Source organism: Phyllobates terribilis, unplaced genomic scaffold, assembly GCF_046119375.1.
Source record: "Phyllobates terribilis strain yellow unplaced genomic scaffold, ASM4611937v1 Scaffold_3__8_contigs__length_932513732, whole genome shotgun sequence".
In the NCBI taxonomy this organism is placed as follows: Eukaryota; Metazoa; Chordata; class Amphibia; order Anura; family Dendrobatidae; genus Phyllobates; species Phyllobates terribilis.
Window position 1 is genome coordinate 684,273,827 of NW_027362763.1, and position 26,557 is coordinate 684,300,383.

Here is a 26,557-nt window from a genome sequence, read left to right on the forward strand (position 1 = left end):
CTCCTCCCACCGTCTCACAGAGAAAGCCTGCGAGTCCTGCTCCTCCCACCGTCTCACAGAGAAAGCCTGCGAGCCCTGCTCCTCCCACCATCTCAGAGAAAGCCTGCGAGTCCTGCTCCTCCCACCATCCCACAGAGAAAGCCTGCGAGTCCTGCTCCTCCCACCGTCTCACAGAGAAAGCCTGCGAGTCCTGCTCCTCCCACCGTCTCATAAAGCCTGCGAGTCCTGCTCCTCCCACCGTCTCACAGAGAAAGCCTGCGAGCCCTGCTCCTCCCACCGTCTCAGAGAAAGCCTGCGAGTCCTGCTCCTCCCACCATCCCACAGAGAAAGCCTGTGAGTCCTGCTCCTCCCACCGTCTCACAGAGAAAGCCTGCGAGTCCTGCTCCTCCCACCGTCTCATAAAGCCTGCGAGTCCTGCTCCTCCCACCGTCTCACAGAGAAAGCCTGCGAGTCCTGCTCCTCCCACCGTCTCACAGAGAAAGCCTGCGAGTCCTGCTCCTCCTGACTCACAGAGAAAGCCTGCGAGTCCCACTGTCTCACAGAGAAAGCCTGCGAGTCCTGCTCCTCCTGACTCACAGAGAAAGCCTGCGAGTCCTGCTCCTCCCACCGTCTCACAGAGAAGGCCTGCGAGTCCTGCTCCTCCTGACTCACAGAGAAAGCCTGCGAGTCCCACTGTCTCACAGAGAAAGCCTGCGAGTCCTGCTCCTCCTGACTCACAGAGAAAGCCTGCAAGTCCTGCTCCTCCCACCGACTCACAGAGAAAACCTGCGAATCCTGCTCCTCCCACCGTCTTACAGAGAAAGACTGCAAGTCCTGCTCCTTCCACCATCTTACAGAGACAGACTGCAAGTCCTGCTCCTCCCACCCACTCAGAGAAAGCCTGCGAATCCTGCTCCTCCAGACTCAGAGAAAGCCTGCGAGTCCTGCTCCTCCCGACTCACAGAGAAAGCCTGTGAGTCCTGCTACTCCCACCCACTCATAGCAAAAGCCTGAGAGTCCTGCTCCTCAAACTCACTCATAGAAAAGCCTGTGAATCCTGTTATCCCCTCCCACTCAGAGAAGCCTGCAAGTCCTGCTCCCCCCTCACACTAATAAATACGGTGAATCCTTATTTCATCGCCCACTACTAGAGAAAGCCTGCAAGTCCTGTTCCTCCCACTCACTCACTGAAGCCTGCGAGTCCTGCTTCTTTCACCCATTTAGACAAAGCCTTCGAGTCCTGCTCCTCCCACTCAGAGAAGCCTGTGAATCCTGCTACACCCTCACACTGATAGAGAAAGCCTACGAGTCTTGCTCCTTGCACACACTCAGAAAACCTACGAGTCCTGCTCCTTCCACTCACTAATTGAGAAGCCTGTGAGTCCGGCTACCCCCTCCCACTCAGAGGAGTCCAGTTCCTCCCTCCCACTCATAGCGAAAGCCAGCGAGTCCTGCTTCTTCCACCCAGAGGAACCTGCGAATCCTGCTCCTCCCACTCATTCAGAAGCCAGTGAGCCCTGCTCCTCCCTCCCACTCATAGAGAAAGCCTGCGAGTCCTGCTACCCCCTTCCACTCACAAAAGCCTGAGAGTCTTGATAAAGGTTTTCTCTGACTGGGAGGGGTTGAGTCCTGCTACCCCCTCCCACAGAAAGCCTGTGAGGCCTGCTACCCCCTCCCACTCATACAGAAAGCCTGTGAGTCCTGTTTCTCCCCTCCCACTCATACAGAAAGCCTGTGATTTCTGCTAAAAACAAAAACAAAGGGCATGCAACACTAAAGCAGGGTCTGTGAGGGTCCCGGAATTTGGATCCCCACCAATCACAAAGTATAAGCCATTAATGACAGCAGTGAATAATTTGGGCTAGAAGCGTTAGTGAACCAGCAGCTCCCTTCCATGGGACATTAACGCCATCTCCATCACTTACCTGAAGCTCTTTGTAGAGACGATCGAGCTCTGCCACGGCAGACTGGTTGTCGTGATAACCCTCAATCCGTCCATTCTTCAGCATTTCTAGCTGGCGGCTCATTTCTTCAACCTTAGACACTGCCACCATGAGCTCCTTCTGCTTCTGCTGGAACATGTTATTCATCTGTTCGATTTCCTCCACTGCAAGAACATGAGATAAAGAAAATTAGTATATTTTGTGTAATTTCTCCACTTTTTAAAAGATGTAAAAAAAAAGTAGGGAGCAATGAATCCATACATGTCCGCACCTAGTCTGCCATTGCTGAGCCTCTTCTGCTCCACGTGACCCTTCAATGCCCGCACTTTCTTCAGCTTGGCCTCCTGGTTTTCTGCAATCTCCCGAAGACGTTTCAGCTTTTCCTGCTCACTGACCTGCTGCTGCTGGCGCTGATCCTGCTGCTTCAGGTACTTCAAACGCTGCTCCTACAGTTATCAAAAATGGAGCAAGTTATTAGCAAAACCCCCATAACACTGAGCAGCATAAGCATTGCATTACTAATCCTGTATTATACCCCAGAGCTGCACTCACTATTCTGCTGGTGCAGTCACTGTGTACATACATTACTGATCCTGTACTGATCCTGAGTTACATCCTGTATTATACTCCAGAGCTGCACTCACTATGCTGCTAGTGCAGTCACTGTGTACATATATTACATTACTGATCCTGAGTTACATCCTGTATTATACTCCAGAGCTGCACTCACTATTCTGCTGGTGCAGTCACTGTGTACATACATTACATTACTGATCCTGAGTTACATCCTGTATTATACTCCACAGCTGCACTCACTATACTGCTAGTGCAGTCACTGTGTACATACATTACATTACTGATCCTGAGTTACATCCTGTATTATACTCCAGAGCTGCACTCACTATGCTGCTAGTGCAGTCACTGTGTACATACATTACATTACTGATCCTGAGTTACATCCTGTATTATACTCCAGAGCTGCACTCACTATGCTGCTAGTGCAGTCACTGTGTACATACATTACACTACTGATCCTGAGTTACATCCTGTATTATACTCCAGAGCTGCACTCACTATTCTGCTGGTGCAGTCACTGTGTACATACATTACATTACTGTTCCTGAGTTACATCCTGTATTATACTCCAGAGCTGCACTCACTATTCTGCTGGTGGAGTCACTGTGTACATACATTACATTACTGATCCTGAGTTACATCCTGTATTATACTCCAGAGCTGCGCTCATTATTCTGCTGGTGCAGTCACGTACCTTTGTGGCCAGCATTAGCTGCTGGGCCTCGATCTGCTGCTGTTGTCTCGCTGCCATCTCCTGCAGTTCGGCCAGAGTCATGTCCATTCTGGGGCCGTTCACCTATTTAAGGCAAGGATATCACAGTCACTGCTGCGCTCTTCCCATCTGCAGACCCGCCACTACCAGCTTAATGTACCCTCCATGTAGAGTCTCATACGACTCACTGTGTAGCACTGCATACGGGGGGAAACAAACACAGAGGTGACGTCTTTTATACTTACCCCATTTTCAATCCTCCGGTCAGATGGAGCCTTCACCCCATTTCGCTTCACATTGGGATCGTGGCCTCTCTGCAGATTTCCTAAGAGGAATAAAAAAAAAAATTTAAGATCATTAATGCAAGGAAATGTTATCCAAGTGCATAAATAAGACCCCAAAAATGTATCACACTAATAGCACTGCAGCAGGGAGGTTATCGGATTATCGAATGCCGGATTAAGAGGATCTAACAGGGCAACTTTTGACTCCTTTATTTCCAGGTCTAGTAAATTTCAGCTCGGCTTCACAGGGCAGGTGATCACTGACACAGAGGTTTCTGTACAATCAATGCACACCCACCTGCACAAACAGCAAAGCGCTGCACACAACGAAATATAGGGGGCAGTACTGAGCACTCGCAGGGGTCTATTGGGTGGCACTGAATAGAGGTGCAATATTTAAGAGGAAAGTTCAACTTTGGCCTTTTTAAAAGCCATTTTCTCTATCCCGGTACATGGGGTGAGATCTTCTGGATATCCTACTAGTTCGGAGCTTTGCAGTCTCTGTCTCCCCTCTTATAGCATCAGTCTCACAGAAAGGCACCAAAAAAAAAAAAACTAAAGTTGCATCCCCCTCCTATACCCATCCTACATACTGTATTAATTAATGTGGATTAATCATTAGTGAGAAGAAAGAAAATACAGACAGAAGAAGGGGAACGCAAGGCAGCTGGAAGAGAAGGACGTTACGTTTTATGTAAAATAGGAAAGATTTAAAAAAAAATAAACAGGAAGGCAAAACTAAAAACCACACACAAAAACAAGAGCGGGACTGCGAAATCAAAAAGCAAACGCACAAAACCAAAAAGGCAGGATCGCAAAATCAAAAAGCGCAGGCGCAAAAACAAAGGCAGAGTAGCAAAATCAAAGACACACGTGCAAAAACAAAGAGGTGGGATCGCAAAATCAAAAAGCGCACGCGCAAAAACAGGCGGGATCACGAACTCAAAAAGTGCACGTGGAAAAACAGGCGGGATCACAGACTCAAAGTGCACGTGCAAAAACAGACAGGATCGCAAAATCTAAAAAAAAGCATGAGCAAAAACATAGAAACAGGATTGCAAAATCAAAAAGAGCATAAGCAAAAACAAGAGTCAGATTGCAAAATCTAAAAAACTAAAAAAGGGGGGATTGCAAGATTAAAATAGAAAAAAGCGAGCAAACACGCGCAAAAAGAAAAGGGAGCAAGTGCAAAAACAAAAGCAGAAGAGCTCAAGAAAGGGAAAAAAAAGAAAAGCAAAATATTTAGGATCACTCACCGGATTCTCTAGACGAGGGGCGCTCGTGGCGCAGGTAGAAGCGGACCTCATTCCTCTGCATGCCGTACTTCTGCAGAACATCCAGCATGCGCTCGTTGTCGGCCACGGGGCGTTCTGGAACACAAAGTTATTGGCACGTTCAAAGGAAGAACTTGTACACGAACAGCACAAATGTCTTTCCTGTCCTGGCGGGGCAGGGGATACACACTTCATACTGTACACACCAACAATACAGCGCTCAAAATAATGGTGGCAAAGGGCATTTCCCTCCCAGCATTTCTAAAATGTCTTTTTCCACCAGATACAACACGTCATGGGCTTTAGGGAAAAGCTTTTACTCGCAAAACAAAAAATGAAAAATTTAAAATATTTTTCAAAAAAGAAAAATAGTTAAAAGCTACAGAAGAGCCGAGAGATTGACGACTTCCAAAATGTCAGAGGAGACCCTGAAGCAGCAGCGGTGCCACCTGTCCTCACCGTGTGAGCCGGGTGTGTGACTGAGATAAATGCAGACTTATATGTCTTACAGGTTCTGGAATAACTGGGCGACCGCTGGTGATCAGTATGTGGCACTGCCCAGCATGTGTTTCCTGCAGAGTGTCGCAGCGTTTATTTATAGGCTTCCTCATAGCTATACATTATGTATGGCGTCATAAATCATACAGATCGTTACTTATCAGCTGTGGATGTCAGAAGAGCAGAATTACACTACAGGCTGCTCCACCAGCACAGCCCTCACATTCTTCCCATGAATAAAGAGACTTACTGGCACGCAGCAATGCACTTTATCCTGCCAAAAGCTAAACCTGCCAACACAAAGCCCCTTTCTTCTCCGCTGGATCCACAGAACAGGACGCGCAGTATTTCCCAGTTATCATCTGCACATTACTCCCCCTCCCGTCCGGGTCTCTGCACAATGCGGATTTATGGGGTGTATACAAAGTGCTCAATCATACGAGACCGAAAATAGCCAGGAAGCGATCAGAGACCAATGTCACATGCCGACACATCCCCGACCTCTCTGTAAGTATGGCCCCCGCTCCACTGACTGTGCATGGTCATCTGTAGGCGACCACCATGTACCCGTCACATCACTGCAATCCCAGAACTACAGGACGCAGCCACAGTGATGCAACAGACAAAAGGCTTCCAGAACAATATTATACTTCCCCGGTGTACTGGGACACTAGTGGGGTTAACGAACACTTCCCCGGTGTACTGGGGCACTAGTGGGGTTAACGCACACTTCCCCGGTGTACTGGGACACTAGTGGGGTTAACGAACACTTCCCCGGTGTACTGGGGCGCTAGTGGGGTTAACGAACACTTCCCCGGTGTACTGGGGCGCTAGTGGGGTTAACGAACACTTCCCTGGTGTACTGGGACACTAGTGGGGTTAACGAACACTTCCCCGGTGTACTGGGGCGCTAGTGGGGTTAACGCACACTTCCCCGGTGTACTGGGGCGCTAGTGGGGTTAACGCACACTTCCCTGGGGTACTGGGCCACTAGTGGGGTTAACGCACACTTCCCCGGTGTACTGGGACACTAGTGGGGTTAACGCACCCTTCCCCGGGGTACTGGGCCACTAGTGGGGTTAACGCACACTTCCCTGGGGTACTGGGCCACTAGTGGGGTTAACGCACACTTCCCTGGGGTACTGGGCCACTAGTGGGGTTAACGCACACTTCCCCGGTGTACTGGGACACTAGTGGGGTTAACGCACCCTTCCCCGGTGTACTGGGACACTAGTGGGGTTAACGCACCCTTCCCCGGTGTACTGGGACACTAGTGGGGTTAACGCACCCTTCCCCGGTGTACTGGGGCACTAGTGGGGTTAACGCACACTTCCCTGGTGTACTGGGGCACTAGTGGGGTTAACGCACACTTCCCTGGGGTACTGGGGCACTAGTGGGGTTAACGCACACTTCCCTGGGGTACTGGGGCACTAGTGGGGTTAACGCACACTTCCCTGGGGTACTGGGGCACTAGTGGGGTTAACGCACACTTCCCTGGGGTACTGGGGCACTAGTGGGGTTAACGCACACTTCCCTGGTGTACTGGGGCACTAGTGGGGTTAAAGCACACTTCCCTGGTGTACTGGGGCACTAGTGGGGTTAACGCACACTTCCCTGGTGTACTGGGGCACTAGTGGGGTTAACGCACACTTCCCTGGTGTACTGGGGCGCTAGTGGGGTTAACGCACACTTCCCAGGTGTACTGGGGCGCTAGTGGGGTTAACGCACACTTCCCAGGTGTACTGGGGCGCTAGTGGGGTTAACGCACACTTCCCAGGTGTACTGGGGCGCTAGTGGGGTTAACACACACTTCCCAGGTGTACTGGGGCGCTAGTGGGGTTAACACACACTTTCCAGGTGTACTGGGACACTAGTGGGGTTAATGCACACTTCCCAGGTGTACTGGGAAACTAGTGGGGTTAATGCACACTTCCCAGGTGTACTGGGACCCTAGTGGGGTTAATAGACACTTCCCTGGTGTACTGGGATTAATCAGTATCTTAGATCAACAGTGACAGTTGAGGTTGGCAGAGGAGGATAGAATACCGGTTTCTCTCGTTTTCTAGTGTAGTGGATTAGATCCTGGTGGTCAAGGGTAGCTGAAGTGTAGTGTCACAATCACTGGTGGTCTATTATAGTGGAGGGGTTCACCGCCAGCTTCCCAGGTGATCAAGGCTAGTGAAGAAGTTAACGCACACTTTCCTGGTTGTCTAGGGTACAGGAGGTGTTTAATGCACGTTATTTTGGTGGAAGGGTTCACTGTCAGCTTCCCTGGTGGTCTAGTGTAGTGGAAGGGTTCAGTTGCAGCTTCCCTGGAAATCTACAGTACTGCAGGCATTCACTGGCAGCTTCCCTGGTGGTTGAGAGTGGTGCAAGAAGTTAGTGCCAGCTTCCATAGTGGTTTAGGGTAATGGAGGGTTATACAACAGCTTCCCTGGTGGTCTAGAGTAGTGGAGGGGTTGAATGCCTGCTTCTCTGGTAGTCTAGGTAGTGCAGGACTTATTACCAGTTCTAATGTTGTAGGATAGCTGTAGGGTAATCTAGGCTCCCAGGACTTGAACCCTGGTGTCCGGTGGTTTACTCATGCTCTCAGGTCCCTGCTTGGTCTCCTGACTAATCGCTAAATGCCATCTGTTCAGAGATCAATGTAGAGCAGGTGTAGAGAACTGTGTGATGCTACTGGGCAGAGCAATTCATTTGTTTGCGCTCAGCCTGATCATTAAAGAAACAGTTGGCAATCTTCTATAAACTTCCAATGAAATTTATGGCTGCAGCTCTCAGGATACGCAGCCATGGCCGAAAGTGTTGGCACCCTTGAAATTGTCCCAGAAAATGAAGTATTTCTCCCAGAAAATTATTGCAATTACACGCGTTTTGTTATACACATGTTGAAACACAAAAAAAGAATACAAATTGGACAGAATTTCACACAATACCACAAAAATGGGCCAGGCAAAATTGTTGTCCCCCTCAAGTTAATATCTTCAATCAATCGCTTCCTCTAACCATCAGCTTCTTCCACCTCTCACCTGGAATCTTCGACTCTTCTTACAATCCGCTCCAGGTCTCTCATATGTGAAGGCGTCTTCTCCCAACAGCAATTGTAAGATCTCTCCACAGGTGATCAATCGGATTTAGATCCAGACTCATTGCTGCCACTTCAGAACTCTCCAGCACTTTGTTTCCATCCATTTCTGGGGGCTCCTTGATATATGTTTGGGGTCATTGTCCTGCTGGAAGACACATGACCTAGGATGCAAACCCAGCCTTCTGACACTGACCACTACACTGCCACCCAAAATCCTTTGATAATCTTCAGATTTCATGATGCCTTGCACACAGTCAAGGCACCCAGTGCCAGAGGCAGCAAAACAACCAAAACATCTGTGATCCTCCACCACATTTGACTGTAGGTACTGTGTTATTTTCTTTGTAGGCCTCATTCTGTTTTCAGTAAACAGTAGAATGATGTGCTTTACCAAAAAGCTCTATCTTGGTCTCATCGGTACACAAGACGCTTTCACATAAAGATTTTGACTTACTCACGTATATTTTGGCAAATTGCAGTAAAACTTTTTATGTCTCTGTGTCAGCAGTGGGGTCCTCCTGTGTCCACCCATAGCTTTTCATTTCATTCACATGTGGATAGATAGTTTGCGCTGACACGGATGCACCCTAAGCCCCCTGGACAGCTTGAATTTATTTGGAACTTGATTGCGGCTGCTTATCCACCACCCGGACTATCCTGCGTTGCAACCTCTCATCAATTTTTCTCTGCCATTCATGTCCAGGGAGATTAGCTACAGTGCCATGGGTTGTAAACTTGTTGCTTATGTTGCGCACAGTGAATAAAGGAACATCAAGATCTCTGGAGATGGACTTGTAACCTTGAGATTGTTGGTATTTTTCAACAATTTTGGTTCTCAAGTCGTCAGACTGTTCTCTTCTCTTTCTGTTCTTCATGCTTAGTGTGGCATACAGACACGCAATGCAAAGATTGAGCCAACTTCTTCACTTTTTAACTGGTTTCAGGTGTGATTTCCATATTGCCCACACCTGTTACTTGCCACGGGTGAGTTTGAACGAGCATCACATGCTTGAAACAGTGGTTTACCCACAATTTTGGAAAGGTGCCAATTTTGTTAGGCCCATTTTTGGGGTTGTGTGTGAAATTATGTCCAATTTGCCATTTTTCTGTTTTTTTATGTCTTGTTCCAATACTCACAAAGGAAATCAACATGTGTATAACAAAACATGTTTAATGGCAAAAATTTTCTGGGAGAAATACTTCATTTTCTGGAACAATTTCATGGGTGCCAACACTTTTTGCCATGACTGTATTTCAGCATTTCCATGCCCTATATAATCTCTATTGTCCATGAATGCTTTGTTCTCAGACCAGTCATACATAGATCATACATACCTGTACCCCGCCAGACTTCAGACAAGTGGCAGTCCGTCTCTCCGGGCTCCTTGCACAACTCTACCACATCTCGACAGGTGGTTTCGGGGGTGACGGGCACCTCACTAAAATGCTGCTCATTGTTACTCAGGTACACCGTGAGAAACATCTAGAACAAAACAAAAAAAAAAAAAACAATAAGGTGACAGAAGAGCCATGAATATACTACAAATATGGAGCACAGTCACCGGCGGCCATACTGGTTTATAAGTCGTCTCCCAGTGCTGGAGCTACAGGTGAACGGGGACCGTATGGGGCCCCAATGTCTCCCCCTGCTCCCATCTCCAACCTGAAGAGGACCAAGGAAGGAGGAATCCCTGGAGCAGGAGGAGTAGAAATTTACTACAATTTTGTTTTCCCTCCAGCTTGTCTTCTCATGTAAACCAGCTGATAACATACACAGATCCCGGCTGTATGGAAATATCAGCGGAACGCTGTAAGCAAACAAGACATCGTCAGCAGAGAAGTGACCCACGCGAGGAAGCGGCAGCGGGATGGCACCCGGATGTGCAGCAGGATCTGGACACATTTGGCTTTTGCTCTGTGTTTGGCACCGGGACATTGTCCAGTGTAAACAGCAACCGTAGTCGTTGGCCACCATACAAGTGATGAAGGGTCTCTTTGGCCTATGCTTGGTGGGGGGGGTGCGGGTTATGCAACAATGGAAGAAATAAAAAAATAAAAAAGTATCGCACAAATTAGCAGCCAGTAGGCGCTACAGGCGCTGGCAGTGAGGGGCGGCAGGCTGGCGCCGACAGGGAGCGGCACCCGGCAGATATTACTCCAACACGTTAGGCAGGGAGAAGATTCACATTCTGAGGAGGCCGGATAGATGAAACCCTATAGAATTACCCTTTACCGCCACATCCATGTGAAAGCGGCGCAGTACTCAGTAGGTTCAAGGTGCACGTGGCAGGAATTTTAGTCTCATACCACCAGCCTTCACATTGCTTTCTAGTTCGTCTTTAGGGCTTGTTCACATGTGAAGGAAAACAAAATGGATTTCACTCTTTGTTGCAAAGGAAAAGATACTGAATGAAAATCAGTACAATCAATTGACAAGGTGCGGATCTAGAACTATGCAGCGCAGTTCAGTTTCTGCACGGAGATTGGATTTTTAAAAGCACGTTCACTTTGCTGCTGCTGTAATCAGCTGAGTCTGCAACGTGTGAACAAGCAGCGAGTGTCTCAAACTTGCATTTGACCGAGGCTCCAGCCGAGCTGAAACGTGACACGGTGTGGCTAAGACGTGCAATGGAAAAAAGTGCCGACGGGAACCATGTGCCAAGGTCTAGATGGCAGCTCAGCTGGTAAATGGGCACCAATTCAGTTTGTTGCCCAGGTCTTGTATCTATATACCAAGGCAAAGGGACTTGAACCACCCACCACCTGTGGCAAACACACACATGTACAGCTATTCCCCAGCTAGCAGGGTGATCCTTGGTGACATGCCAGCCGACGGCATCTACTTAAAGAAATTTTCAAATACTAATATTGATGGCCTAATATCCGATCGGTGGGGTCTGACTCCTGATGATCAGAGAACTACAGAGGATGTGGCACCGTATATTGTTTTCCGCAGCCTTCTTCCATACACAGAGGAGCGTGGGTCGGAGTGTAGCGGCATTACATGTGGCGCCCGTTGCTGAGCAGCGATTTCAGCTCCGTATTATTTCCGGAGCCCAGATTTGGTGCACGTTGTAGGGCGGCTGTACACACAGTAACAAGCGGTGTGGCACAAAGTAACACATTGTATCTTCCTACAGGCAATGATGTAACCAGTAACAAGGAAACAGCGGTGCCGGCATGAGTCACAGACCGGGCACCTCCTCCCGATAACTGGTTCTTCCCGTCCTGTGTATCGGGATCACTGCCCTATTCTACTAGGAAAAAGCCTCATCCGGAAGATAACGCAGTAATATATAAACATGGGGAAAATGGGCTACGGGATAGCCACACACGGCCAAAGCCAGCAGAGCCAACAACTCCTGCATCCAGGTGGATGGCTCTCCCCCACCGAGTCCTTACAATCTCTCTGCACCCTCCGGCCCCCAAAGTTGGAGATCCCCCTATTTACAAGGTCGGGGTCTTTACAACAGTAAGCCTAATATTATTTGGACCCTGAAAAACCCTCTTCCTCTTCTGGCCATCTCGGAGATAACAATGGGGGACACAGATATGAAGACGGACAATACTGGCAGCATCAAACTGCTTTGTCAGTAGTCAAGGATGGACAGAAGTAAAGGGCGGCGGGCTACCTGAGCATAAAAAATATAGGGAGGGTCCAATTGATGCCCCCCACCCCCAATAAAAAAAAAACAACAACAAAAAGTACTCCTGTGCCGTGATATATCCTCTCTTTATGATTGGGGGGGGGGTGTGTGTTTAACCTCAGACCCCAATAATCCTGTCAATGAAGGGAGTGCAGAACTGGTGAACTTCTCCCTGCACAACACCTCCGCTGGCCGTCCAAGGAACTGCAGCTGGCTCCATTCACTTCTCTAAAGCAGCACTGCGGCCCCTTCATTCTCAGGGATCCCAGAAATCGGATCCCCACCGATCATCACAAAGAGGGGGTTCCAATAACTAAGATGTGTCTTTAATCACAGTACAATGAAGGACCTGCAACATTGTTATATTATGTTTCTATTCCTCACTATTATCAAGATCTCTGTTTTCTGTCCAGGCTGAAAACATGTCCACAACCTTCTCACAGAGGAGGAGGCGCCACCATTGTCATCCACAGATCTTAGATTATAAGAGCAAGTTGCAAATGTCTCCACTGCACCATGAGGGAGGGTATACCGACAAAGCCGACCATAAAAGGGTCATTTTAATGGGACCGGTCCACGTCCTCGGAGCGGGACTCATTAGAATAAGGCAGCAGGTTTTCTGCTGATAGTACATGCAGTTCTGGGCGGATGGGGGACCGGTCACAGCAGCAGCAGCACCGTGTGCTGTGTACACATTACGGCCTTATCTACGTGTCAGACATTCCAGGAATAGCTGTGTGCAGGAGGGAGGTACATGCTGCAACACGGGATTCATGCACCACCATCAGATGTCCCCGGAAGCACCAGAGGAGATTCAGGCTTGAGGGGGTCCGGTCTGGGAAATCACACGCACCTCAATAATGAAAATCTATGGGGCATTGGTGTGAGCATACACAGCACTTGACTAAGAGGCACGAGACATCTAGTCCTCTAGTAATAATCTCCTGATAATATAACACTGACTGTATTCAAACAGCAGCACACAGCGCAGTAAGTGACACATCCCTGGAATCAGGGTCTCGGCCCCTACATTGTGATGCTCTCTGTTTCCAAAACAAAAACCTGCTGACTGATTCCCTTTAACTTATTCTGCAGCCACCAAAAGACAGTGCAGCACGCAGGCTATAGAAGGCAAATGGTGCTAAATTTTTTAGAAAACCAAATTCTAAAAATAATAATTTTTAATTGCATGCATTAATTCTATATGATTTTTATCTTATAAAGGAATAACATATTGCTAGGATACAGATGATTATGGTCAGCGGAGGGGTAACCTCTGAGCCTCCCACGATATTGAGAATGAGATGGGTTGAGGCACTGGTACAATGTTGCGTCCCCAATAATTTCTCCCTGTACAGCGAGTTCCCCAGAGAACTGCTCCATTCACTTTAGTTGGGATGCACTGCACTCTCATGCAAAGCCAAGGAGCCGGGAGCCTGGCAGCCCTATAACCCCTTCATTCCCAGAGGCTGTAGCCCCACTTTATAAAACGAGAATTACCCCTGCAAGAAGATATCAGAAAAGTCATAACTGAATAGATCCTGAGGAAGAGTAACTAGATCCCAGATTCATATGACACGAGCGCAGGCAAAATGATCAGACGTGTCCCAGGTATTTACAGATGTGGGTGAGGGGAGAAGTTGCGGAGAGGAACTGACACTAACAGGACGGACTAGAATTTCTTTGCTGTGTTGTGCGTCTCCGGTGACAGCGGCTGCTGGGTCTGGAGATCAGGAAAGTATAAGGATCGTGTTAGTTCTGCATAGCAGCCGCACACGGGGTCCAGTGCCTGGTCATACCAGCGCTAGCTCGGCTCAGCTAGGCGGAGCGCAGGAAGACAGCCAGTAAAACCGGGTGAATTGTTTGCAGCTCCTTTAGAAATGACAGGTTTTTCCTTTCAATTGTACTTAAGGAAAAACCCATTGTGTGCGCCTGATCGTGTTTACTAAGGAAAACAATGGCGCTTGGAAAAAAATACAAAAAAAAAAAAAAAAAACACAAGAAAGTAACTGCAGCTGGAGAAACGACACAAAATGGCTGCAAATCTCAGCTGTGAGAAGCAACCAACTATCAGCCTCTAAACGTAATATCCACACTTCCCTTCACTCACAGGTAGCAGAGATCCGGCAAGGAGTGGAAACAAACTGCAAGACTATTAAAAGGCTAAATGACAACCAAGATGGCGGCAATTAGAGATATCCCTCAGCGACCCCGATGGAAACACTTTGCAGCGCATTACCGACCCCCATCAGATCTGGTGATTTTGCAGCGCATTACCGACCCCCATCAGATCTGGTGATTTTGCAGCGCATTACCGACCTCCATCAGATCTGTTGATTTTGCAGCGCATTACCGACCTCCATCAGATCTGTTGATTTTGCAGCGCATTACCGACCCCAATCGGATCAGTTGATTTTGCAGCGCATTACCGACCCCCATCGGATCAGTTGATTTTGCAGCGCATTACCGACCTCCATCAGATCTGTTGATTTTGCAGCGCATTACCGACCCCAATCGGATCAGTTGATTTTGCAGCGCATTACCGACCCCCATCGGATCAGTTGATTTTGCAGCGCATTACCGACCCCCATCGGATCAGTTGATTTTGCAGCGCATTACCGACCCCCATCGGATCTGCTGATTTTGCAGCGCATTACCGACCCCCATCGGATCTGTTGATTTTGCAGCGCATTACCGACCCCCATCGGATCAGTTGATTTTGCAGCGCATTACCGACCCCAATCGGATCAGTTGATTTTGCAGCGCATTACCGACCCCCATCAGATCTGTTGATTTTGCAGCGCATTACCGACCCCCATCGGATCTGCTGATTTTGCAGCGCATTACCGACCCCCATCGGATCTGCTGATTTTGCAGCGCATTACCGACCCCCATCGGATCTGTTGATTTTGCAGCGCATTACCGACCCCCATCGGATCAGTTGATTTTGCAGCGCATTACCGACCCCAATCGGATCAGTTGATTTTGCAGCGCATTAGCGACCCCCATCAGATCTGTTGATTTTGCAGCGCATTAGCGACCCCCATCGGATCAGTTGATTTTGCAGCACATTACCGACCCCCATCAGATCTGCTGATTTTGCAGCGCATTACCGACCCCCATCAGATCTGCTGATTTTGCAGCGCATTACCGACCCCCATCGGATCTGCTGATTTTGCAGCGCATTACCGACCCCCATCGGATCAGTTGATTTTGCAGCACATTACCGACCCCAATCGGATCAGTTGATTTTGCAGCGCATTAGCGACCCCCATCAGATCTGTTGATTTTGCAGCGCATTAGCGACCCCCATCGGATCAGTTGATTTTGCAGCACATTACCGACCCCCATCAGATCTGCTGATTTTGCAGCGCATTACCGACCCCCATCAGATCTGCTGATTTTGCAGCGCATTACCGACCCCCATCGGATCAGTTGATTTTGCAGCACATTACCGACCCCCATCGGATCAGTTGATTTTGCAGCACATTACCGACCCCCATCAGATCTGTTGATTTTGCAGCGCATTACCGACCCCCATCGGATCAGTTGATTTTGCAGCGCATTACCGACCCCCATCGGATCTGCTGATTTTGCAGCGCATTACCGACCCCCATCGGATCTGCTGATTTTGCAGCGCATTACCGACCCCCATCGGATCTGTTGATTTTGCAGCGCATTACCGACCCCCATCGGATCTGTTGATTTTGCAGCGCATTACCGACCCCCATCGGATCTGCTGATTTTGCAGCGCATTACCGACCCCCATCGGATCTGCTGATTTTGCAGCGCATTACCGACCCCCATCGGATCTGCTGATTTTGCAGCGCATTACCGACCCCCATCGGATCTGCTGATTTTGCAGCGCATTACCGACCCCATCGGATCTGCTGATTTTGCAGCGCATTACCGACCCCCATCGGATCTGCTGATTTTGCAGAGCATTACCGACCCCCATCGGATCTGCTGATTTTGCAGCGCATTACCGACCCCCATCGGATCTGTTGATTTTGCAGCGCATTACCGACCCCCATCGGATCTGCTGATTTTGCAGCGCATTACCGACCCCCATCGGGTCTGCTGATTTTGCAGCGCATTACCGACCCCCATCGGGTCTGCTGATTTAGAAGCGCATTACCGACCCCCATCGGATCTGCTGATTTTGCAGCGCATTACCGACCCCCATCGGATCTGTTGATTTTGCAGCGCATTACCGACCCCCATCGGATCTGCTGATTTTGCAGCGCATTACCGACCTCCATCAGATCTGTTGACTTTTGTAGAAGCACCTTCTATTTGTGGTCCCACATGACTGATGCCCCCATATAAAGAAGGGTATTGTGTCCTAGGAAATGCTTTTTATTCCCTCCCCCATAAATCAAAGGGATGAATCAGCCTCCGGCAAGATCAATTATAGGTCAGCACAAAGAAAACTGAGGAGCAGCACAGAGTTCACAGGAGGAAAAGCCATAAAACGTGGAGAAGATCAAACAGCTCCAAAGGTGGGGACGTCTTCTCCGGCTCCGTATATAGTCCATGAAGGTTAATACCCCGCAGAAGGGCAGACACAAAAACCCTTCCTTGCCCTCCCCCAATGCCACCATAACCACGGATGTACGGCACAAATACATCCTATACAATCACTTATTCACACCAAATTTGCAATTTTCTAATAGACTTGTACTTTGTCCCTGATTCAGCTTTTTCTTTTTTTTTTATCCCTCCCCCCATTTTTTTCTTAGTAAAACTTTGGTTTTCAGGCATTTTTAATTTTACACCATTATTGTGCTTTTTTTTCCCCCACACTTTGTTTCTGTCCTCGCCATTTTTCACATTTTCACGACAATTTGGGTTTTTAGTATCCAGAGGCTTGTGGTTGATTCATCATTTCGACAGGAGACAAAAAAAAACACGCAATTTGTTTTGCCCGATCTTGGTGATGCTTGCTGTCAGTGAATTTGCTCGATAACATTGACATCCAGGTGGTAAGAACCAGCACAGACCGGACACCTATGGCAGATGACGGGTTGTTACAGCCGTATCCACAATGGTAAATGATCGGAATCCAGATTGATACATTGTAACAAACTATCAGGGACGTAAAGCGATCGGGGCTACCAGCTGCGGCGCTTCCACGGCTCTTTATAGTACAATGAATGGAAACAGGGACATACAAGCCCTATGACCATGTGGGGACCATTGGGGCCCATGGGGTCAAAGTACCCGCTTTTGCATCATGAACCGACCATAACCCATTGAATGAGGGATAACTTCCTGATCAATGGGGGCCCAACCAATCGCAAAAACTGAGGCAGGAGCAAAGGTCGACCGTCAGGACAGCAGCTCCATTCATTCACATGGGAGTGCTGAAGATCAGCTGAGCGCAGCGCTCGCAAGCTCGGGCAGTAACATTAGAAACAAATGGAGCAGTAGAGCACAGGATTGACTTGTGCTCACTTCAGCCAGGGCTCTTCTTGGGATTGATGGGGGCCGGGAAACTTCTAACTTAAGATTATCCCTTTAAGTCAATGACATTTAAGAGGCCAGTACTAGACAAGAATTGACACCTGTAACCCTGCCCTAGACATGCACAATGTGAGGCCCAGCATAAAGGTCCCCATACATATTAGACAAAGCTCATCCGAATATGTATGGGGGTCTCCAGACAGTATCTGTTGGGGGAGAAAAGGGGACAAACACTTTGTATTTTGACGCCCAATACTTTTGCTGTTCAGTTGACAAGTCTCCACCAGAGGAGTCCGGCCAACAGCTTTCTCCGCTCTCCCATCTGAAAACACATGAACGCTCAGCCAAGAGGCCGTGTATGGAGGAGGTGGGAGTGATGTGTCCCCATCCCCCCTTTCTAACCCGGACCCCTCCTCAGGCCTCTGGTTTATGTCAGGTTTATAAGCCATCCTGCTCTTATCTGCTGGAGGTGGAGGTGGCCCCTGACCTGCTCTGCACCAGCCCTGGAGGTCACAAAGACTCAGGTAGTCACTGGCCCATTACTTGTGTACACAGAAATCCCAAAGTGTCAGGACCCATCTCCTACTATAGATAAGAGGGGCTCATATTATGTACACAGCTCTGCTACACAAACACTGACAGCACAAAGCCATAATCTGTAGGAGCCCTGCACAAAGGCACTTATCTGTGGTCTAAAGACACAAGATTATCAAATGCAACTGGATACAAATCATACAGAGCGACACCACCACCGAGGCACCACCGAATCTGAGGACACTTTTACATGCCAGTCCTCATATAGAAGTAACTTACATAGAAAGCAGAGTCTTTATGTATATATACACACATGTTACTTAACCTGTATTATACTCCAGAGCTGCACTCACTATTCTGCTGGTGATGTCACTGTGTACGATAAGTAATGTAATGTATGTACACAGTGACTGCACCAGCAGAATAGTGAGTGCAGCTCTGGAGTATAATACAGGATGTAACTCAGGATCAGTAATGTAATGTATGTACACAGTGACTGCACCAGCAGAATAGTGAGTGCAGCTCTGGAGTATAATACAGGATGTAACTCAGGATCAGTAATGTAATGTATGTACACAGTGACTGCACCAGCAGAATAGTGAGTGCAGCTCTGGAGTATAATACAGGATGTAACTCAGGATCAGTAATGTAATGCATGTACACAGTGACTGCACCAGCAGAATAGTGAGTGCAGCTCTGGAGTATAATACAGGATGTAACTCGGGATCAGTAATGTATGTACACAGTGACTGCACCAGCAGAACAGTGAGTGCAGCTCTGGAGTATAATACAGGATGTAACTCAGGATCAGTAATGTAATGTATGTACACAGTGACTGCACCAGCAGAATAGTGAGTACAGCTCAGGGGTATAATACAGGATGTAACTCAGGATCAATACAGGATCAGTAATGTATGTACAAAGTGACTGCACCAGCAGAATAGTGAGTACAGCTCTGGGGTATAATACAGGATGTAACTCAGGATCAGTACAGGATCAGTAATGTAATGTATGTACACAGTGACTGCACCAGCAGAATAGTGAGTGCAGCTCTGGAGTATAATACAGGATGTAACTCAGGATCAGTAATGTAATGTATGTACACAGTGACTGCACCAGCAGAATAGTGAGTGCAGCTCTGGAGTATAATACAGGAGGTAACTCAGGATCAGTAATGTAATGTATGTACACAGTGACTGCACCAGCAGAATAGTGAGTGCAGCTCTGGAGCATAATACAGGATGTAACTCAGGATCAGTAATGTAATGTACGTACACAGTGAATGCACCAGCAGAATAGTGAGTGCAGCTCTGGAGTATAATACAGGATGTAACTCAGGATCAGTAATGTAACTCAGGATCAGTAATGTAATGCATGTACACAGTGACTGCACCAGCAGAATAGTGAGTGCAGCTCTGGAGTATAATACAGGATGTAACTCGGGATCAGTAATGTATGTACACAGTGACTGCACCAGCAGAACAGTGAGTGCAGCTCTGGAGTATAATACAGGATGTAACTCCGGATCAGTAATGTAATGTATGTACACAGTGACTGCACCAGCAGAATAGTGAGTACAGCTCTGGGGTATAATACAGGATGTAACTCAGGATCAGTACAGGATCAGTAATGTAATGTATGTACACAGTGACTGCACCAGCAGAATAGTGAGTGCAGCTCTGGAGTATAATACAGGATGTAACTCAGGATCAGTAATGTATGTACACAGTGACTGCACCAGCAGAATAGTGAGTGCAGCTCTGGAGTATAATACAGGATGTAACTCAGGATCAGTAATGTATGTATGTATACAGTGACTGCGCCAGCAGAATAGTGAGTGCAGCTCCGGAGTATAATACAGGATGTAACTCAGGATCAGTAATGTAATGTATGTACACAGTGACTGCATACTCCAGAGCTGCACTCACTATTCTGCTGGTGCAAGCACTGTGCACATACATTACATTACTTATCCTGTACTGATCCTGAGTTACATCCTGTATTATAATCCAGAGCTGCACTCACTATTCTGCAGGTGGAGTCACTGTGTACATACATTACATTACTGATCCTGAGTTACATCCTGTAGTATACTCCAGAGCTGCACTTACTATTCTGCTGGTGCAGTCACTGTGTACATACATTACATTACTGATCCTGAGTTACATCCTGTATTATACTCCAGAGCTGCACTCACTATTCTGCTGGTGCAGTCACTGTGTACATACATTATATTACTGATCCTGAGTTACCTCCTGTATTATACTCCAGTGCTGCACTCACTATTCTGCTGGTGCAGTCACTGTGTACATACATTACATTACTGATCCTGTACTGATACTGAGTTACATCCTGTATTATACTCCAGAGCTGCACTCACTATTCTGCTGGTGCAGTCACTGTGCACATACATTACATTACTGATCCTGTACGGATACTGAGTTACATCCTGTATTATACTCCAGAGCTACACTCACTATTCTGCTGGTGCAGTCACTGTGTACATACATTACATTACTGATCCTGAGTTACATCCTGTATTATACTCCAGTGCTGCACTCACTATTCTGCTGGTGCAGTCACTGTGTACATACATTACATTACTGATCCTGAGTTACCTCCTGTATTATACTCCAGAGCTGCACTCACTATTCTGCTGGTGCAGTCACTGTGTACATACATTACATTACTGATCCTGTACTGATACTGAGTTACATCCTGTTTTATACCCCAGAGCTGCACTCACTGTTCTGCTGGTGCAGTCACTGTGTACATACATTACATTACTGATCCTGAGTTACAGCCTGTATTATACTCCAGAGCTACACTCACTATTCTGCTGGTGCAGTCACTGTGTACATACATTACATTACTGATCCTGAGTTACATCCTGTATTATACTCCAGTGCTGCACTCACTATTCTGCTGGTGCAGTCACTGTGTACATACATTACATTACTGATCCTGAGTTACCTCCTGTATTATACTCCAGAGCTGCACTCACTATTCTGCTGGTGCAGTCACTGTGTACATACATTACATTACTGATTCTGTACTGATCCTGAGTTACATCCTGTATTATACTCCAGAGCTGCACTCACTATTCTGCTGGTGCAGTCACTGTGTACATACATTACATTACTTATCCTGTACTGATCCTGAGTTATAGCCTGTTTTATACCCCAGAGCTGCACTCACTGTTCTGCTGGTGCAGTCACTGTGTACATACATTACATTACTGATACCGAGTTAAATCCTGTTTTATACCCCAGAGCTGCACTCACTATTCTGCTGGTGCAGTCACTTCTCCTGTAATGGATGCTGGGTGTTGCAGGTGTAGTTCTGCCCCCATCATGTTCCTGTTTCTCCTGGGATCAGCACACAGTGGCACTTGCTCCATTACACAGGACATAGCACACAATGACTCGTTATGTAAAGTGCCTCTGAGCCTCCTATTGACAATCCACTGATCCAATGCAGCAATTTACTGATCACTGGACTGAGAACAGGAGACATCTGTAATTATCCCACACGGAGGGAGATAACCGGTTCTATGGGCGCAAGCTCCCCCATCTGTATAAAAGAACCAATAATCCTGATTATAATACACAGGTGACCAGTGAAATATATTGGGGGGGGGGGGGATCTACAGTTCACCCCCAGAGAGAATATGGGCGATCTGAAAAATCTTGGTACCTTATATTGGGCCAGATCTGCCAGTAGTCAACAGTTCTGCATTTTTCTGATCAGCTTTGTTCTTCAATTCCCCATCTTTAAGATCTCTGCTTGCTGTCATTGAAAAACAAAACTGTCTTCTTTGCATTCAGAGTCTGAACACCGGATCATGTCTGATTCTACTTGATGTGACGAACAGATTCTGGAGCTACAGAGGAGTTCCTTTTCACTGACAGCAAGCAGAGATCTTAAAAAAAAATAAAAAAGAGGAGAATCCAAAATGCAAAACATTGCAAAGACGACAGTTTCATCTTTCACCGACAGTAAGAAGAATTTCTAGTTATGAGGAACTGAAGAATAAAGAGCATCAGAAAGCTGCAGAAGAAGAATATACAACAGTGATATCCAGCAGTGGTGAAACAAACTCCCAGCATGCCAAGAGCCTGCAGCTGTCAGGGCATGCTGGGAATTGTAGTTTTGCAAGAGACGGAGAGGGACATTTTGGAGACTACCGTTATACAACGTGTAATCTCCGCTGCGGCATTATCTCAGTCACTGCTGGAGTGAACTTTACTCTCCCACAATGCACTGCATCTTTCAAAATGATCTTGGCGATCTCGTAACTTTTCTGCTCAAAAACAACAAGAGATCTATGTCCGGCGATCTGTTGCGATCCGGCTTTCATCAGAACGACTGCAAATTAACAGTCCTCCTTTTTAGACAATCATTTTGGTGCAAGGGTCCCCGACAATAACTGATCACAGGGGGTCTCACCGCTGAGCCCCCTCCCCAGCGATCAGCGAAACCTGGCAAGTGTTCAATTTCCTTGCAGAACTGCCCCCAGAGGTGAAAGGAAGCATTACAGTGATCATTCACATCAGTGGGTGGTCTCACAGTGTACCAGCGCAGGGTCAGGGGCAAAAGAACCAACCCCTGATATTTTTCAGCTGGGATCTGTCAGATAATATCTACCTATTCCTCCCGCACATGTACTGCGCCTCCCCCCACTGAGCAGACATGACGGTAACCTGCAGATAACCTCGGCCGCACCCACCAAGATGGATTTATAGGAATCTCTTTCTTCTGCTGTTCATAAAAGTTCCTGAACCTCCGATCCAGAGCCGTATGGGACCAAGTCGGCAGCTGCCATAGCAATAAAGGGCAATGCATGCTGGAATTTGTAGTACCGCAGTAGCATTTAGATTCTTACCTTACAGCCCCCAACCATTTACATTACAAAGCATGCAACCAGATACAACACAATACACCATCACAGAGAGCAAGCGACTGGAGAATGAAGAGTGGGGGGGGTCTCACCTGATACTACAGAGACACCTATACAGACAAACAAGGGTCTTATAGGGGGTATGGAGGTCACAGAGGGGGTCCGACAAGGACTGAACGAATGTGACCGTCTATTACAAGCTACGCGTGGCTGACCGTGGCTCTACTCGTGTAGTCACAGGGTCACTGGGCAGAACCACCCACATCATATATACAGATAGCCGACCACAGCGTATCCGCAGGTAGCACACTCCCCACAGCCGTATCCGAGCAGCCCCCCATGTACTCACCGGCATCATCTTGGCTCCGTACCGCATTTATAGAAGCCGAAAGCAACGTCAGCTATGGAGAAGTAATGATAGGACCACGATCATTCAGGACCTGCGGAGGAGGAAAGGTATAAGTGAGTGCGCCACCCCATCACCACACCAGCCCAGCCACTGAGAATCACCAGGGATGAGGAGACTCCTCACCTTTATGGTCTATTTTTACTGCTAGAGAAAAATTGTGGATCCTGATTAGATCTATACAAATCCCCATTCACTGACAGATAGCAGAGATATTGAAAATGGTGAAGAATTGATATGAAAAGTACGTTAGGAATTTTACATCCGTGGGTCTGGTGGCCATTTGTATTTGGGTGTTGACCCTAATACACACGTCGGTGACATCAGCTTATCTATTAACCTGACGCTGCTGATCTCCGTCCAGTATTCAGGCAGTGCCATTATATCCCCATACATGGCACGGACCCCACAAAGCAGCACATTGAGCCCCTATACATCAGTATTAGGGAATGTGTGCCGCCATATAGCGCTCCCACAAGAAACCGTATTTATTCCATACATCTGCCCTGTTCACGGCTTCATTAGAGGCTCCATCAGGATCGTCCATTGCAGATACCATCACAGCGAAGAGGAAGGAGTGCAGCAGGCGGTGCTACCCATCCCGCCAAACCGGGGGTCCGTCATGCAACAGATCCGGCACTGCGTGATGGGTGGTGTGAACACAGAATAATCCGCCCGGCCAGTAATAAATCACAATCCATAATAATCACTGCACAATTGATCTGCGACTGCCGTTCTACCACTGCGTGTTCTCTGCTGCGGCCGATGTGGTACTTAATATTTGTTGTGGCAAATTTTTCATAATATATATATATATATATATATATATCCCGGGATTTATGAATTTTATGCAAAAAAAAAAAATTTCTTTTTACTTTATTTTTTTTAGACCTTTCATAGCAAAAAAAAAAAAAAAACACAAAAAACATGTTCCACTGAAACAAAGCAAAATTTGTGCAAAGATTCCAGATGTGTATAAAATGACTCCACGGGGAGAGGACTGGAAGATATTTGCTAAGAATTTTTTTTTTCTTTTTAAAAAAAAAGCTGCAATTGATGATTTGGTCAAAAATATCTGGGAACCACAAACGCCTCACAGCAGGGAACATAAAATATAATAAATAAAAAACAGGCGAACACATAAAAACTAATTTAAAAAAAGGCGCAAATTAGAAAGATAAGGCACAAAAAAAGTGAAACGCACCAAAAACGTGAAGAAAAAAAGCCCAAATGCAATAATGGATCGAATCTCAAGAGTCTCATTAGTATAAGGGGGAAGACATAGCACCCCGCCAAATGCCTACATATCAGTGATGCAGACCCCCCTCACACACCCTCTGTACCATCACACAAGGCCCTTAAAGGGGTATTATGGGTATAAGAAGTCATCAGGGGACATAAAACATGCAGGATTAGCAGAATGTCCCCTGACAAGTGCCAAAAAGCAGAGGTTGGATTCATTATGTATGGGACTGTGGGAATAGCGCCCACCTGTCTCAAACAGCCCCTCCCCGTTCTGCCAGTTGTAGTGGGTTCAAGTGGTGAAACACCCCCATACATGAGAGACCACGGCAGCTGTAATCACAGAACAGGTCGGGGTCCCCCTAGTCATGGACATATCACCCAACACCACTGATCACACACTAACACCCCGGCTCAGAACTACGTTTGCCCCATCCCCCCTATCCTGATGGACCTGTACCCCGGCACCCCCCCTATCCTGACGGACCTGTACCCCAGCACCACTTCCCCCCTATCCTGACGGACCTGTACCCATACACGTAACACACGGGACACCCCCCACATACACGTAACACACGGGGACCCCCCCTCCACATACACGCAACATAAGGGGACCCCCCCTCCACATACACGCAACATAAGGGGACCCCCCCTCCACATACACGCAACATAAGGGGACCCCCCCTCCACATACACGCAACATAAGGGGACCCCCCCTCCACATACACGCAACACACGGGGACCCCCCCTCCACATACACGCAACACACGGGGACCCCCCTCCACATACACGCAACACACGGGGACCCCCCTCCACATACACGCAACACACGGGGACCCCCCTCCACATACACGTAACACACGGGACACCCCGCCACATACACGTAACACACGGGGACCCCCCTCCACATACACGCAACATACGGGGACCCCCCTCCACATACACGCAACATACGGGGACCCCCCTCCACATACACGCAACATACGGGGACCCCCCGCCACATACACGTAACACACGGGACACCCCGCCACATACACGTAACACACGGGGACACCCCCCACATACACGTAACACACGGGGACCCCCCGCCACATACACGTAACACACGGGGACCCCCCGCCACATACACGTAACACACGGGGACCCCCCGCCACATACACGTAACACACGGGACACCCCCCACATACACGTAACACACGGGGACCCCCCAGCACCCCTCCCCCCCCTAACCTGACGGATCTGTATACATACACGGGGACCCCCACACACATACACGTAACATACGGGGGACCCCTCCCCCATACACGCAACATAAGGGGACCCCCCCCCTCACATACAAGTAACATACACCCTATCTCTCCCACAGACATGGTGGCTTCCAGGACCCGTCCCCGGACCCACCTGTGGCCGCCTCAGCCTCTCCTCCCTGGATCCCCAGCTTTGTCCTGCAGAGGAGAATAGAGTCGTCTGTCCGCTGCCTGAGAGGCCGCCACTGCGCCGCCCGACCCCGTGACGCACAGCACAGCCCCGCCCCCGGGTGACGTCACTCCTACTTACCTTCCGTCACGTGACTCGCCTCTCAGGTTACTTAACTCTTTTTCTAATATCGGCGACATGCGGCGATACCGACGGCTCCGGGTGGTAACAGGCGCGGTTACTATCGACGACTTTTGCGGCAGTTTGTGTAAAGTTAAAATGGCCGCCGCCCTCTACAGGGACACAAACATGTGTTGTCATGGTGACAGGCCGGGGCCGCGGAGCAGCGTCTCCTCTGCTGAGGGCGCCCTCTAGTGTTCAGCCGCGCACCCGCAGTGTCCCCGACACTCCATCTGACTCCATCTGTCACACGCAGGTCAGGAGCGCTGCTGCCTGTCAGTGACCGGGGACACCAGGCAGCAGGGAACTGTGCGGTTATTACATGCTGGACAACTATTCCAAAATGTCTGGTCTGTGCCTCCTGGTGGTCGGCGGTACTCCTGGTATCTGCTCCCCCGGAGGAGGGTGGTAC

General features: G+C 48.2%; 1 protein-coding gene across 4 annotated transcripts in view; it reads right to left on the minus strand.

Annotated features, from left to right (window-relative positions):
* The window catches only part of TP53BP2 (tumor protein p53 binding protein 2), a 59,271-nt gene extending 33,014 nt beyond the window's left edge, over positions 1-26,257 (minus strand). For 2 of the 4 annotated variants that reach the window (XM_073671852.1, XM_073671850.1), the window contains exons 1-8: positions 25,951-26,097; positions 23,251-23,341; positions 9,690-9,837; positions 4,751-4,864; positions 3,456-3,535; positions 3,193-3,294; positions 2,194-2,368; positions 1,905-2,086 (exon numbers count right to left, since the gene is read on the minus strand). In XM_073671852.1, coding sequence (XP_073527953.1) covers positions 1,905-2,086; positions 2,194-2,368; positions 3,193-3,294; positions 3,456-3,535; positions 4,751-4,864; positions 9,690-9,837; positions 23,251-23,277 — 828 coding nt within the window. In that variant the 5' untranslated portion in view covers positions 23,278-23,341; positions 25,951-26,097. The other 2 variants (XM_073671851.1, XM_073671853.1) reach the window with 2 other exon arrangements.
* Positions 26,258-26,557: the final 300 nt, after the last annotated feature.